Source organism: Rhinoderma darwinii, chromosome 7 (assembly GCF_050947455.1).
Source record: "Rhinoderma darwinii isolate aRhiDar2 chromosome 7, aRhiDar2.hap1, whole genome shotgun sequence".
NCBI classification, from domain to species: Eukaryota; Metazoa; Chordata; class Amphibia; order Anura; family Rhinodermatidae; genus Rhinoderma; species Rhinoderma darwinii.
In genome coordinates, this window is record NC_134693.1 from 55,979,409 (window position 1) to 55,995,191 (window position 15,783).

General features: G+C 43.2%; 1 protein-coding gene and 1 long non-coding RNA gene across 3 annotated transcripts in view; one reads left to right on the top strand and one right to left on the bottom strand.

Annotated features, from left to right (window-relative positions):
* Positions 1 to 15,783, top strand: part of CAMSAP2 (calmodulin regulated spectrin associated protein family member 2) — a 107,361-nt gene that overhangs the window by 71,653 nt on the left and 19,925 nt on the right. For both annotated transcript variants that reach the window (XM_075833394.1, XM_075833395.1), the window contains 5 exons: positions 559 to 649; positions 1,253 to 1,325; positions 3,346 to 3,380; positions 5,581 to 5,650; positions 10,530 to 12,684. In XM_075833394.1, the coding sequence (XP_075689509.1) occupies positions 559 to 649; positions 1,253 to 1,325; positions 3,346 to 3,380; positions 5,581 to 5,650; positions 10,530 to 12,684 (2,424 nt within the window). The remainder of the gene's footprint in view (positions 1 to 558; positions 650 to 1,252; positions 1,326 to 3,345; positions 3,381 to 5,580; positions 5,651 to 10,529; positions 12,685 to 15,783) is intronic.
* LOC142657890 (uncharacterized) lies at positions 472 to 15,489 on the bottom strand. The gene is made up of 3 exons (XR_012849998.1): positions 15,316 to 15,489; positions 3,339 to 3,395; positions 472 to 742 (listed from the first exon to the last, which is right to left on the bottom strand). It is a non-coding gene; the product is annotated as an uncharacterized LOC142657890 (long non-coding RNA).

Below are 15,783 nucleotides of genomic sequence, written 5' to 3' on the forward strand. Positions count from 1 at the left end.
CTGTATCCAGTTTATTTCATGGAAATTGTACAGTATTTAAAAAAAAAAATCGATAAATAGTACGGGAGGTTTTCTATAGCATTCATAACAAAGCTTAAAGGTAACCTGTCGCCATCTTTCGCCCCCTTACTCCCTCCTGCCACTACCAATGTGCCATGTTCACGCTGGGAATACAAGTCTGTCCTCACTATCAATCACCTAGAATGAGACACAATCTTTCTGCAATTACATTATAAAGTTACCTGGCGCCGTATGTAAATGACCTTAGATGAGTCCGGCTTATTCATGCGCTTCTCACGCAACCGCCTCCAGTCTTTTAATTGACGTTCCAGTTCCATCCCGCCTCCTGGATGCACTCTATGAAAGCTTGTGTTGTGTTTAATAAAATTGCTCTATATATATCTAATAAATATGTAATATGTGCTTAATCAACTACATTTGTATTATTTTTTAGCCTTTAAAGACCACGAAAATGATAGTTTATTCATATTATGGTTTGCTGCATTTAACAGATATACCATATCTTTTATTCTTTGGGTTTTGTTTTTGTCTTTTCAGGCCAATTATTTGGTATTCATGGCGGAACTTTTCTGGTGGTTTGAAGTTGTAAAGCCCTCATTTGTACAGCCACGAGTGGTTGATACACAAGGTATGCTTTCATCGCTAATATTCAATGCAAAGGGGTTTTCAGAGGACTATCAAATATTCATAGCGTTTTCACTGTAAAGCACGATTAGTAAATCTGTCAGAAAAAGACAAAGAAAACATGCAGACCTATAAAACAGTTGCTTGTCCATGCTACAAGTGGTTAGGGTTCTTTCACATTGCCGTCTTTAAGCCCCATATTCCCATCTGTATATTTTTGGGCAATCACAGGATTGGATCCACACTACAAGTAAAAAATCCTTTGCTGCTACATGGAAACAATCAACAAGCTGCTGCTGAAGGATCCTATTATATGTCTCTATTTAGTACTGTGCATGCCCAAGAGTTTTACTATTCTGGATGGACTGTGGTCCAATTCATTCAGTAACTGCATGAGTATCCATTATCATCTTTTTAGTGAGACCTCCCATCCCATTTTAAAAACATAAATTTTATTTAATGCATAGAGAGCGAGTTTACTACTGTGGTGTGTGTGAGGAATAAATAAAAAGTGTAATAAGGTCCAATACATACAGCCGTCTACTGCACAATTGATTTGTTAAAATGAAAACCATAATATAGTCTACCATTTGCATTTTGCTTTCAGAACCCATAAAGGCAACTTCAAAATCATCACATTTTAACAGGAGGCATACATTAGGAAGTTCCTCAAATGCAAGGTATACTGATATTACCTACTATTTTGACGTGTTAACATAGAATACAAGTTTTTTTGTAAGATACTAAATCTGATGAATTGTTAAGTTATCTAGATATTAAAGTGTCATTACTGGGTAAAAGTGTTATTTTAAAGGGGTTTTCCAGTCTTAAAAAAATGTGTGCAAATGATTTAAAGGGGTATTCCAAAGATTAACATTTGCCACCTATCCACGGGATAGATAATTAATATCTGATCGCTGGGACCCCCACCGATAACTAGAACGGAGGTCTCGAACCCTAAGTTCCACTCACTGTCCCCCCCGGAGTTAGGTGGCGCTTGAATGAAGTGGAGGACAAGCATTCACCCTGCGGCACCGTCCTATAGGGCTGACGAAAACAGGCAAGCGCTTTACTTGGCTTTCTCCATCAGTACTCTAGCATTTGAATGGAGCGGCAGTGCACTTGATCATCCAGTGCTCCATTCAGAGTTCTCTTCACCATGGAGGTGCAGTGTGGAGGGACACCCGTTCTAGTGATCAGTGGTGGTCCAAGCGGAGGGGCCCCCCCAGTGATCAGACATTTATCACCCATCCTGTGGATGTCATAAATGTTAATCTTGGAAATACCTCTTTAACAACAGTAAGATCAGTCCCTTACTAATGTACTGTCTGTAGCTGAAATGCCTCAGAAAGCCACTCTCGCATGCAGTCAAATGACCATGATCCTGGTGTTTATGTCCTGCTTGTGTGACGCTCCGTACACTGAACACTTGGTTATCTCCCCTCCCTGTAGTGTACGGGACGTCACACATCACTTGCCTCTTATCTCCACTGCTCTTTGCTTTCCCCTCTCCCTCCTTGTTTCTGGAGGGATCGTGTTTCACATGCTGGGCAGCAGATCATGCAGAGTATAGCAGCAGAACAGCAGAGCTGTGTCTTAGTATCAGACAGTGAGTAATTACAGCACTACCTTACACCTTGTAATAGGGGGGCATGCACAGAGCTGTAAATAGATGTCCGGGAGACAAATCACGGGAACTGTAGTCCTTTACATGGTAATCCTGCCCACAGCCAGCCCTAGCAAAATGTAAACAATAGTGCTGCACAGAACTGGGCAACATAATAAAAATTTAATAATTAGCTACGTTGACATCATCTGGTGACCATTCAGACACATATAGGTATTTTTCTGTATTATTTATAAGCTCAAAAAAATCTTTTAAGCACCAGTATACGGTTTTATTTAGCTTAGTGTCATCTGTCAGTGAAATAGTTGCGAACCTGGTACCATTTTTCACTGACACTGATGTCATTTCACAATGATAATCATGGTCTAAAGAACCATTGATCCCATTTAGTGCCTGATGCTCTGTACAAATGCCAGTGATGCTATGCTAACTCTGGCGACAGGTGCCACTGACCATATGCAATTCTTGACAAAAATAATTTCATATTCTACACCCATGTCATTCATCTTGATAAGAAATGGTGAGATAATTGGTTAAAGGGTTATCTCACTGGCCCTAGTAATTGCGTACTTATAGTCACTGGGTGTCAAACCTAAAGAGTTTAAAGGGGTTTTCCAGTCCCTAAAAATGTATGGCTATCCTCAGGATAGCCATTAATGGCTGATTGTTCAGGGTCCGACTGCCAGGACCCCCACCTATCAGCTGTTGTACTTGTACGAGTTCTGCGAACCCTTCATTCTGGTCACTGCACGGTTCACATTATTACAGCCTTCTCCCATTCACTTCAATGGGAGGAGGTTGTAATACTGTCAGTCGCTGATACTGCTGTGTCGGCGATTCACAATACGAGCAGTGACCGGAATGACGGGGAAGAATGTTGCTATATCTTTGCTTTTTACACTAGAAATTCACTTCTCCTTCATAGATCTACAATCACTTCCAGTTTCAGAGAAATTTGGAAATTCTCCATTTCCACACTAATGCCCTTGTGCCTCTTTCTTCTAGCAAAAATGTTTTAAAACTTTTTAACTTTTGGATGTGACAAAGGTTATTAATTGTAATTTACCTTGTAGAAACCCACAAGATGCGTTGCCATCACCTGGTCCAGGTAAGAGTTCCTTTTCTGTTAGAATGACCATAAAATCATGTTATCAGTTTAAGAGAGAACCGTTGATAAAATATCAGATCTGATTGATGAAAGCCTTTTACAAGATTCCAAAATATATTAAGCATGCCTAAATATATATATTTTATCACTGGTGGGAGCATCAAAATGTAAGGAAATACTCACCTCTTCCAGCTCCTGGATTGAGACAGGTTAGGGTGGACAGAAGTAATAAGTGATGTTCTTAGCTGTGCCACCAGCTCTATTCACTGAAACGGATGTCTGATTACAGACGTTCCCACTGTGTATGGAGCATCTCAGACTAGTGGCAATATGGCAGAAGCGGTAGTCTGAGACGCTCCCTACACTGTGCGGACACCTTTTGATCAGGTATTAGGATAGTCACAGTTGCTATGACTACCGCCGTATCCTATTGGGTTAATATACCTGTTAAGCGTTAAATATGCAAATTTAATAGCTTTAAGCTCTGGGCATTTAGGCAAATTACAGAATTATTACAAAGGTGGCATTCTCTATGCAACAATTCTTGCACACTTCTGTTTAAGTTATCAGTACGCCTGCAGTGGTGCCATCATCTGCATGTAGGTCATGAAAAGTCTGGAGCATAATGGACACAACAATCATGAATTTTCCATTTATAAGGTTACAAGTTTTTCTACTGAAAGTAGTTTTGCTACCATCAGAGCTAATTTCCCACAGTATCCCAATTTCAATGGTGGCAAAATATCTTCAGACGTGTGTTTATATAAAGGAACACTGTTATGCCTAGTGCATGGTCGGAGAGCGTGGAAAATGACACATGAATTTAAAACCACACCAAAGAGAAAAAAATCCCTGTGTGACCTCCCCCCTCAGGTCCCGTGTCTTATAACTTTTGACATTGCATAGATACACGTTTAAACACACTATCTGGCCTGAAGTATGTGGACCATCACACCTATATGAGCTTGTTGGACATCCCATTATAAAACTATGGGTGAATATGGAGTTGGGCCCCCTTTAATTGCTATCACATCCTCCTCCGCTCTTCTGGGAAGACTTTCCATGAGATTCGTTGAGTGTGTCTGTGGGAATTTGTGCCCATTCACCCAAAGAGAATTTGTTAGATCAGGTTTTGATGTTTGGTAAAAAGGTCTAGATCACAATTGGTGTTCCAATTCATCCCAAAGGTTTTAAATAGGCTTGAGGTTAGGGCCTTGTGTGGGCTACTGGAGTTCTTCTACACCAAACTCGTATCTTCATGGACTTTTATTTGTACACAGTCATGCTGGAACAGGAAAGGGCCTACCACAAACTTGTGGCACAAAGTTGGAAGCAAACAATTGTCCAAAATGTCTTTGCATGCTGTAGAATTACTATTACCCTACACTGGAAATAAGGGCCCTCAAAAAAAAGCCCTAGACCATTGCATTCCGGTAGGTAGGGTTCTCCTGGCATCTGCCAAACCTAGATCAGACTACAAGATGGACATGTTTCCTCTGCTTCAGAGTTCAGTGATGTCTTGGCCCCTGCGCATAGTGGTCTTAGGAATGTGTTGAGCTGCTCGACCATGGAAACCCATTTAATGAGGCTGCTGACAGACAGGTCTTGAACTTACGTCTTTGCGTGGTCTACTGCTTTGTGGCTGATCTGTTTTTAGTCCTAGACACTTCCACTTCACAATAATAGCACTTATAGTTGACTGGAGTAGATCTAGCAGATCACAAATTTTACAAACTGACTTGTTGTAAAGGTGGCATCCTATGACCATGCCACGTCTATAGTCACTGAGCTCCTCAGTACGACCTATACCTCTACTAATGTTTGTCTGTGGAGATTACATGGCTGTGTGCTTGATTTTATTCACCTGTTTGCAATGGGTGGGGCTGAAACACCTAAAGTTAATAATTGATTATAGTGGAATTTGAGAGCTCAAAATACTGTCAAACTGCGGAATAGGCACAAAAGTTGCAATTTTCACCACAAATTGCAACTTTTGTGCAGTTTGTGACTTTTCTACGGCAGAAAACTTGCCTAGAAAAGTAAATTAATTCCACACTTAGTCTGTGTCATCATGCTGATGTCTTGACTCAGCCACCTACAAAATCAACTCTTTGGCTGTAGTCTATAGAAGAAAAATAAAAGTTTATATTCAGTTGCAGATGTAAACCCATTACTAATATAACCTATGTTAATATTTCAGCTGTTATTCGAAGATCATCTTCAATGTCTTACGTGGATGGACAGGTTGGGACTTGGCCCAAAGAAAAACGGTAAGTAAATTTAACAATCATTATACATACAGATGTATCCACCTTAAACTTCTCTTGAATTGCGTCAGGTTATACAGTTTGTCATGATACCAATTCAACACAATTTCGCGACATCCAGTAAAAGAAAAAGTATACGTTAACGTATACTTTTTATTAACATGAGACTTTATGGGTGACTGATGGACGATGGATAGCATCTGTCCGAGGCATCCAGCACAGACATCCAGTAAAGAAAAACATAAATGTTTACGTTTTTTCTTTTTAACATGGGAGTTATTGGCCGACATTGGTATACGTCTTTTTTACATTTTTGTTTAACATCTCAAATCATACATCTCAGGATATGTAAAGTTTAGAGGTAAGTTAAAGGAGGACACATCTGTATAAGCGTAGGTTTAGAAGGTGAATAAATATCTTAAGCCTTCTATGCTAAAAAAAAAAATACAAGGGATATGCAGTTGCATTTCTAGTAAGTGTAAATTTCCCTGTATAATAAAGGAAACACTTTAAAAGGTATGTCAGCTTTTTTACTGCAAATATTAAAGAAAAAAGACACAAAAAGTATGTTAATTTTCAATTTCCAGATGAAAATGTTGCTTCTAATTAACAATTCTAAAGTCTAGCGTATTTTATTATTTTCAGAACGTAAAAATGTAAAGGATAAATGCCAATCATGCCCCCTACAGCAGGGGTCTCAAACTCGGCCTGGTAAGTGGGCCGCATATAGAAAAAATGGGAAGTTGACGGGCCGCATTACTTTCAAATTTGATACAATACAAAATAATTGTTAATCAATTAGTTATTTGAACTACTATAACACTATATTACTAGAATAATAATACTACATTACTATAATAATAGCGCTAGGTTTAAAATTTGAGATATTTCTCCACGTGCTTATTTCAACAATCCAGCTTTCCAGTTTAAGTGTCGCTAAATGCAGTCCGGCGGCTCAGTTAGCACACATGTCAAGATTGGGCAGCCCCTTTTTAGATAGTGCCGCAGTGCCCTCTGTGGATGCTGCCGCAGTGCCCTCTGTGGATGCTGCCGCAGTGCCCTCTGTGGATGCTGCCGCAGTGCCCTCTGTGGATAATGCAACACACCCCTAGATAAGGCCACAGTGCCCTCTGTAGATAAGGCCACAGTGCCCTCTGTAGATAAGGCCACAGTGCCCTCTGTAGATAAGGCCACAGTGCCCTCTGTAGATAATGCAACACACCCCTAGATAATGCCAGTGTACTCTTCAGATACTGTCACACACCCACTTGTAGATAACGCCACAGTGCCCTCTGTAGAGGCTGCCACAGTGCCCTCTGTAGAGGCTGCCACAGTGCCCTCTGTAGAGGCTGCCACAGTGCCCTCTGTAGAGGCTGCCACAGTGCCCTCTGTAGAGGCTGCCACAGTGCCCTCTGTAGAGGCTGCCACAGTGCCCTCTGTGGAGGCTGCCACAGTGCCCTCTGTGGAGGCTGCCACTGTTTCCTCTGTGGAGGCTGCCACAGTGCCCTCTGTGGAGGCTGCCCCAGTGCCCTCTGTAGAGGCTGCCCCAGTGCCCTCTGTAGAGGCTGCCCCAGTGCCCTCTGTAGAGGCTGCCCCAGTGCCCTCTGTAGAGGCTGCCCCAGTGATGTCAGGGGCTTGCCCAGAGCTGGAGTCCCAGACAGAGCACTAGTAGGCTCTTCCTGGGACTCCAGCTGTGCTCCTGACATCACTGAGACTCCTGCTCTGGGGAAGCCCCTGACATCATTCTCGATGTATGGACAGCGATGTCAGAGGCTTCCCCAGAGTCCCGGAGCAGAGCCGATAATAGCGCTCTGCCCGGGACTCCGCTCTGGGGAAGACCCTGACACACTGTCCATATATGGGCTGCAATGTCAGGGAATTCCACAGAGTCCCGGAGCAGAGCCGACACCAGCTCTCTGCTCGGGACTCCGGCTCTGGGGAAGCCCCAGACATCGCTGTTCATATGTGGACAGCGATGTCAGGGAATTCCACAGAGTCCAGGAGCAGAGCCGACACCAGCGCTCTGCTCCGCTCTGGGCAAGACCCTGACACACTGTCCATATATGGGCAGCGATGTCAGGGAATTCCACAGAGTCCCGGAGCAGAGCCGACACCAGCGCTTCCCTCCGGACTCCGGCTCTGGGGAAGCCCCAGACATCGCTGTTCATATGTGGACAGCGATGTCAGGGAATTCCACAGAGTCCAGGAGCAGAGCCGACACCAGCGCTCTGCTTCGCTCTGGGCAAGACCCTGACACACTGTCCATATATGGGCAGCGATGTCAGGGAATTCCACAGAGTCCCGGAGCAGAGCCGACACCAGCGCTCTGCTCGGCACTCCGGCTCTGGGGAAGCCCCAGACATCGCTGTTCATATGTGGACAGCGATGTCAGGGAATTCCAGAGTCTCGGAGCAGAGCCGACACTAGCGGCTCTGTGTCCCGCGGGCCGCAGATGACAGCCCCAGGGGCCGCCCGCGGGCCGCGTGCTTGAGACCCCTGCCCTACAGCATCCATTTTTATTCGGCTGTCTCGCCCTTTTATAACTAAAAAACAAACATGATTGGTATATATGACAGTTATACTGAATGAGTCCAGATAGAGAATATGTTAACTAAGCATTTGCTCAAATTCTGGCAGATATTTTTGTTTGTTATTGCTGAAGAGAAGACAATTCAATGTTTTTATCCTTTTTTTACCCAGTTACTGAATTGTTTGTGCAATCCATTTGTTTGGCACATTTATAGCACTCCTGATAGTTCAGTAACTGAATTTCTGTCCAGTTTATCACGTAAAGCATCCCTTGTGGGAAAAATATCTTTCTCCTTTTGCGTGTCTTTCTGCCATGTTTTGTTTTTTTTTTGTAACTTTCATTTTGAAGTGAATAAGTCTAAAGGGTTGGCTGGTGTCCGAATGAGTCTAAAGGCTGGAGCTACAGTGAGGGGCCTGACCAGTCCGATTCAGTGCAGCTCAGGATAGTATGTGAGGTCATGTGATAGACCAATTAACTGCTAAATTCCGTATTATATGAGGGCTGGACAATAGAGGCGTCCATTATGATTATTAATCCGTAGCTATGTTGTTCAGATAAATGGCTAAAATTCAGGTCAGCTGCAAAGTAAGTTACTGGAGGAAAATCACAGCCTCATGAGGCCTCATGCACACGACCGTATTTTTTCCCACCCGTAAATACTGGCGTAAATACGGGTCCGGTGTCACACGTATTCCACCCGTTTTGCACCAGTATTTACGAACCCGTGCCCGTAAATATGGGTCCGGTGTCACACATATTCCACCCGTATTTACGAGCACGTTTTTGGCGGCAAAATAGCACTGCACTAATCGGCAGCCCCTTCTCTCTATCAGTGCAGGATAGAGAGAAGGGACAGCCTTTTCTGTAATAAAAGTTAAAGAAATTCATACTTACCCGGCCGTTGTCTTGGTGACGTGTCCCTCTCTTCACATCCAGCCCGACATCCCTGGATGACGCGTCAGCCTGTGATTGACTGCAGCGGTCACATGGGCTGAAACGTCATCCAGGACGTCGGGCCGGATGTCGAGAGGGACGCGTCACCAAGGCAACGGGCGGGAGACCGGACTAGAGGAAGCAGGAAGTTGTCGGTATGTATGAACGTCTTTTATTTTTTACAGGTTTATACTGATCGGTAGTCACTGTCCAGGGTGCTGAAAGAGTTACTGCCGATCAGTTAACTCTTTCAGCTCCCTGGACAGTGACTATTTACTGACGTCGCTTAGCAACGCTGCCGTAATGACGGGTGCACACATGTAGCCACCCGTCATTACGAGAGCTCCATAGACTTCTATGGACTGTCCGTGCCGTTATTACGGCCTGAAATAGGACATGTTCTATCTTTTTCAACGGCACGGGCACCTTCCCGTGAGAAAACGGGAAGGCACCCGTCGCCAATAGAAGTCTATGAGCCCGTTATTACGGGTCGTAATTACGACCCGTAATAACGGGAGTTTTTACGGTCGTGTGCATGAGGCCTAGAATATATTATATGATTCTATAATTTTTCCAAAGACAGAGAAAAACTGCAGTGTTGATAGACACTCTTTAAAGGGAACAAGACAGTTAGATGATTGAACACAAATGTGGATTACACAAGCAGTAGAAATCTTAGTGTATGTCCATCTGTTCATCACCGTTTTAACCTAGATAAAAAAAAGTTCAACAATTTTTTAAATATATTGCATTATTTATCTCCTGATACATAATATGGTCCTGAGTTGCAGCCTCTAATATAGTCTACACCGTCTTCCTCTGTTATACAGGGTTCAGGGCCAAAATCTCCCAACTATCCGTACTGGTAATATGTATTCTGGAAATTGTCGTTTTTACTCCGAGAATAACCTGTCGTAGGAAAAACTAACCCTCTCGCAGTATTATAGGAGCTCAACAATATTCTTAAAGATAATGTTACAGGATCCATGCAGGTAAAAAAAAGTGCTGTTTAATCACCCACCCATCACATGAAAAAAAGCACAGTTTCTACCCGTGCAAGACCCTATGTGGGTTGAAACGTTTGCATTTTTTTATGTGTTGGATGGGTAACTAAACACCTCACTTTTTACCTGCATGAATCCTGTCACATTATCTTAATTTTTTGGTATGTTCTATTTCGAATTTGAGATTTTTGGACTGATCAGGAATTTTGCATCCCTCTTTTTTTTAGATTAATATATTAACTGCAAATGGTGCTCAAAGATTATATTCTTTCATGTTTCTTCCATATTGTTTTGTAAATTACTTTATCAATGTCCCTTGATGCCTATAGTGCTGAATAGTTTTGACACTGTCTTGCTTTACAATAATGATTTCTGGTGCCAACCAATTGGATATTTATTATTTTTTCCATTTTAGATCTTCAATGCATGGTGTATCATTTGACATTTCTTTTGATAAAGAAGATGGAATCAGCGTAACAACCCCAAGCAGACCAATACGAAGATCTATTAGTAATGAAGGCTTCTCTTTGAATCTGACTCGTGTTCCTAAACACATCAGAAAAAATCTTTCCTTCCAACCCATTAATGGACAAGGACAATCAGATAGCATTAATGAAGAATGGGGTCAGGCGGCACAGAACTATGATGACTTGTCACCCACAAGCAACCAGTGGGACTCAGATGAAGGTGACCAAAATAGGCAGCCAAACGGCCCACATGAGCATAGGATAGTTGGAGATGAACAGGATACTCAGATAGAAGCTCCAAGTATTGAGGAAGCCCTTGAAATCATTCACAACCCAGACAAAACTACTCCTATTATTACTGATCAAGTAAACAATGGCTTTTTTCTTCATAACAATGATATGAATGTGGGCTTGTTATTATCTCCGCTAGCTCTTACAGAGACTAATTTAGACTTTATTGGTAAAAAAGGATCCCAGAGCCCCGTTACTGACAATACAGAGGTTGACACCGGTATTCATGTACAATCAGATGACATTCCAGAAACTATGGATGAAGATTCTTCTTTGAAAGACTACACTGTCAGTTTAGATTCCGACTTAGAAGACCATCTAAAGTTGCAACAGGATTATGGAATTCACATACATAATGCTAGGGAACCAGTCAGTCCTTGCCCTAGCTCTGTTAGTGGCAAATCACAAGCAGGGAGTACAGCCTCTTCCAGTTCTGGTATCAAGATGACCAGCTTTGCAGAGCAGAAATTCAGAAAACTCAATCATGGAGATGGCCGTAGCAGTGGAAGCAGTTCCCAGAAAACAACTCCGGATGGTTCAGAACTAAATATTCCACAAGTGGTCGCGCTTGGCCAAATCCAAGAGGTAAACTCTCTTCCACAAGGCAAAGACACAACACAACTCTTGGCCTCTGAGGTGGTACAACTCAGAATGAAATTAGAGGAAAAAAGGAGAGCTATTGAGGCACAGAAAAAAAAGGTAGAGGCAGCGTTTACACGTCAACGGCAGAAAATGGGGAGAACTGCGTTTCTAACTGTGGTAAAAAAGAAGGCAGATGGTATCTCTCCCTTGCAAGAAGAAGCTGCATTGTTGGAAACTGAAAAAGCCCATCAAGAAATCTCAGCAGAAAAGGATATGAGAACTTCGTATACTCGCATCCCATGTCTAAAGCTAAATAGTGAGCAAACGTCATCTAGATGGCTGAAATCTCCTACAACACCTGTAGATACTGAAAAATCTTGGAGTCTAACGAGCCCAAGTGAAGAAAACATGACTGAAGTTGATGTAGGAGAGTACACGAAGTCTATTGAAAGACTAAATACCTCTCTGAATTTTTTGCAGCAGGAAATGCAAAGACTAGCTTTACAGCAGGACATGTTAATGCAAATGAGAGAGAAGCAAGCCTGGGTTATCTCTCCACCACAACCCTCGCCACAAAAACTGCCCCAGAAGGAGTCAAAACCAGCAACAAAGCCCTCAGTAACATGGTCCCCAATTCCTTGCTTTACCATGGAATCCCCTCGGCAGGCTAACAGATCTCCTCAAACTTCACTCAAAAAGACAGTGTCATTTCCTGTGAAATCCCAAAAAACACCTCGCCCTAATGAGCTTAAAATAACCCCTTTAAATCGCACTTTGACTCCTCCACAATCTGTAGATAGCCTTCCTCGCCTTCGAAGGTTCTCCCCAAGCCAGACACAAACTAGATCCTTTGTTTGCTTTGGAGAAGATAGAAAACCTGTTACTATAGATCCAGGAGTATCTCATACTGATCAATCTTCTAAAAGTGGAAATGGAGACATTGACAAGCGTTTTTTTCCATATCAGACTTTTGATTCGACTGAGAAGAAACCCATTGAATCCACCGTATCTGAAGTGTTGTCACAGCCTATTATAGAAACTGTGTGTGTTACACCGAACGATGATGTGTTCAGCCAGAGGAGCTTTTCATCCACTAAAAATGGCAGTCTTATTGAAGTCCCTCTCTCAAAGCTACAGCCTCCAGAGGAGACTTCTGAAAAAAGTGAAGCAGAAACTGAGAGTGAACAGATCACTGAAGACCAAAAAGTTTGTTGTGGCTTCTTTTTCAAGGTTGGCATTCTTGGTTATTTTATTATTATGTTTAATAACATAAAATATGTGAATGCAGGATGGAGCTGATGTGTTAATGGGGATGTTGAAGTCACCCATAATGATGACTGGGATGTCGGTTGAAAGGAAGAATAGGATCCAAGAGCTGAAGTGATCGATAAAGGTGGCTGCAGGGCCTGGTGGTCGGTAGATGATGGCCACTTGGAGGTTGGAGGAAGAGTAGATAGAGTGTACTTCAAAAGAAGTCTGCGGGAGGGTAAAGGTGGAGTTGGGTTAAAGGAGCAGTTCCCTGATAAGAAAATGCCGACATCTCCATCGCGTTTGTTGCCAGGGCGCGGAGTGTGAATAAAGTCAAGGCCGCCATAAGAGAGTTCTGAAGGGGAGGCTGTGTCAGAGTGTGTCAGTCATGTTTCATTTAGACCAAGGAAGGATAGATTGTGAAAAACGAAGAGGTTGTGGATGAAGGAAAGTTTGCTGCAGACAGAATTTACATTCCATAATGCTCCAGAGGGAGGGATTGGGGAGGTAGGGGTCAGAAAAATATGTTTGTGTTTTGAGGGGTTACAAAAAGTTTGTGGATTAATAGGTTATAGGATGGAGATCAGATAGTGGTAATTTGCTGATTGGGCCCAGGATTAGGAGATATGTCACCAGCAGTAAGGAGAACTAGAGCGAGTAGGTGTGAGTAGGAGAGTGCGTGGAGTGGTTGTGTGTGTTTGAAGAGGAAGGTTGTAATGTTTAGGAAAAGGGGGCACATCTTGTGGCCCGCAAAGACATTAGACATTCTGTGCGGTCTCCAGCTTCAGTGTGTTGTTAGCACTGTTAAGGGCACCTTTTCGCTGCCACTTCTGGGGGGGGGGGCATGGTGTGGTTGGCATTATTATAGGGGGGCATAATCTCTTACTATATTTTGCCTGTGTTAGGCCTGAGGAATCCGTGCATGACTGGTATGTTCTCTTTGGTGTCCTTTTAATTTCCTTTGTAATACACTGCCTCTCAGGCCCTGCGCTAGGTCTAATGCAGTGTGTCCGTTTTACCCAGAGTGATCCTTTAAAGTGGTGGAGACGTAGTCACACATGCATGCTGTTGTCTCCATTGTAGTTTATGGGAGTTGCGAAAATGCCCCCAAAATTGGAATCCCACCTTACAGAAACGTATGGCGTCTACAGTCAACATTTCATAAATGTCCCAGGTGATAATATCTCATTAAGTTTTATTGCGGCCCTTGAGAGCAATACAATCTGACAATGTGGCCCTCGGACCAGAAAAGGTTGTGCACCCCTGGTTTTGGCGGTCGGCAGAGGAAGTCAGATAAGTGGGTAGAAGAGAAGGAGAGATAAATAGTTCTTTACTAAGGTGTAGGGGTTTGGGGGAATTTGAGGCGTTTCAGGGCTAGGGGGAGCAATAATTGTACTGGCGAAAATAAACATTTTAGTTTAATAAAAGTAAGAGTAGAGTGAGCTAGAAAAGAGATCGAGTAGAGAATGTTTATGGCTTATAGTAGTCACGTTCAATTGTCTTCTGGTTCAATTCTGCTCTATTTGCACTAGGATGTTGCATTTTCAGCAAGAACCTACATTCATGAGGTGGTGGCAGAGCAGTATCTATATTTGTATAGTAGTTTCTTAAGGAAAGATGTAGATGTGTGTGGGGTATAGAGGTTATCTCCTGAGCCTGCTGTATACCGCTCTATATAATATACCCCTGACACTGCCCACAAACAGTATAATGCCCCCATAGTGCTCCCCACACAGTATAATTCCCCATAGCTGCCCCACACATTATAATGCCCCATAGCTGCCCCATACATTATAATACCCCATAGCTGCCCCCACACAGTATATTGCCCCCCATAACTGCCCTCCAGACAGAATAATGCCCCATAACTGCCCTCCACACAGTAAAATGCCCCTATGGCTGCCCTCCACACAGTATAATGCCCCTATAGTTGCCCTCCATGCAGTATAATGCCCCCATAGCTGCCTCCACACAGTATAATGTCCCTATAGCTGTCTCCACACAGTATAATGCCCCTATAACTGCCCTCCATGCTGTATAATGCCCCTTTAACTGCCCTCCAAACAGTATAATGCCCCTATAGCGGCTCTCCACACAGTATAATGCCCTCTATAGCTGCCCTCCACACAGTATAATGCCCCCTATAGCTGCCCTCCACACAGTATTATTCCCCCTATAGCTTCCCTCCAAAGTATGCCACCTATAGCTGCCCTCCACGCTCTATCATGCCACCATAGCTGCCCCCACACAGTATAATGCCCCATATAGCTACCCCCACAAACTCTAATACCCCATAACTAGCCCCCATAGCTGCCCTCCACACTGTATAATGCCCCTATAGCTACCTCCACACAGTATAATGCCAACTATAGCTGCCCCCACAAAGTATAATACCCCCATAACTGCACCCATAGCTGCCCTCCACACAGAATAATACCCCCATAGATGCCCTCCACACAGTATAATACGCGCATAGCTGCCCTCCACCCAGTATAAAATCCCCCATAGCTGCCCAAACGCTGTATAATGCCCCACAGCTGCCCCCACACAGTATAATGCTCCCATAGCTGCCCCCACACAGCTCTAATACTGCCTAATAAAATACATACTCACCTAACCCAGTTCCAACGACGAGTGTAAGAGATCCCTCTGTTCCTTTGGTCTGTGTGGCTCGGTGCAAGACAGGCGCGATTTAGATCACTGCTTCGCGGCTGTTTGCGCCGATCCATGAATGTCTGGTGATACATAGTGACTGGTAGAGCAGGGACCTTATGGCTCCCTGCTCTACTATTGTATTCAACTGTATGTGCGTCATGAGGACGCAGATACAGTTGAAACCGCTAAAAAAAAAAAAAAATGCAAGATGACGTCTGTTAATTGCACTGAATTTCCGTTTTTTGTTTTTTTTTCGATTAACTGCCCAGCCCTACTTCACACAGAAATATAGCAAACAAGTTTTTGGTTCACCTGACACAGGGGTTTCCATAGTATTATTGAGAAACTTAAAGGGGTTGTCTAGTTTAGACAACCCATTTCTAAGAGATACCCTATTAGGGAATTCTTAGTTTATATATAAGGATA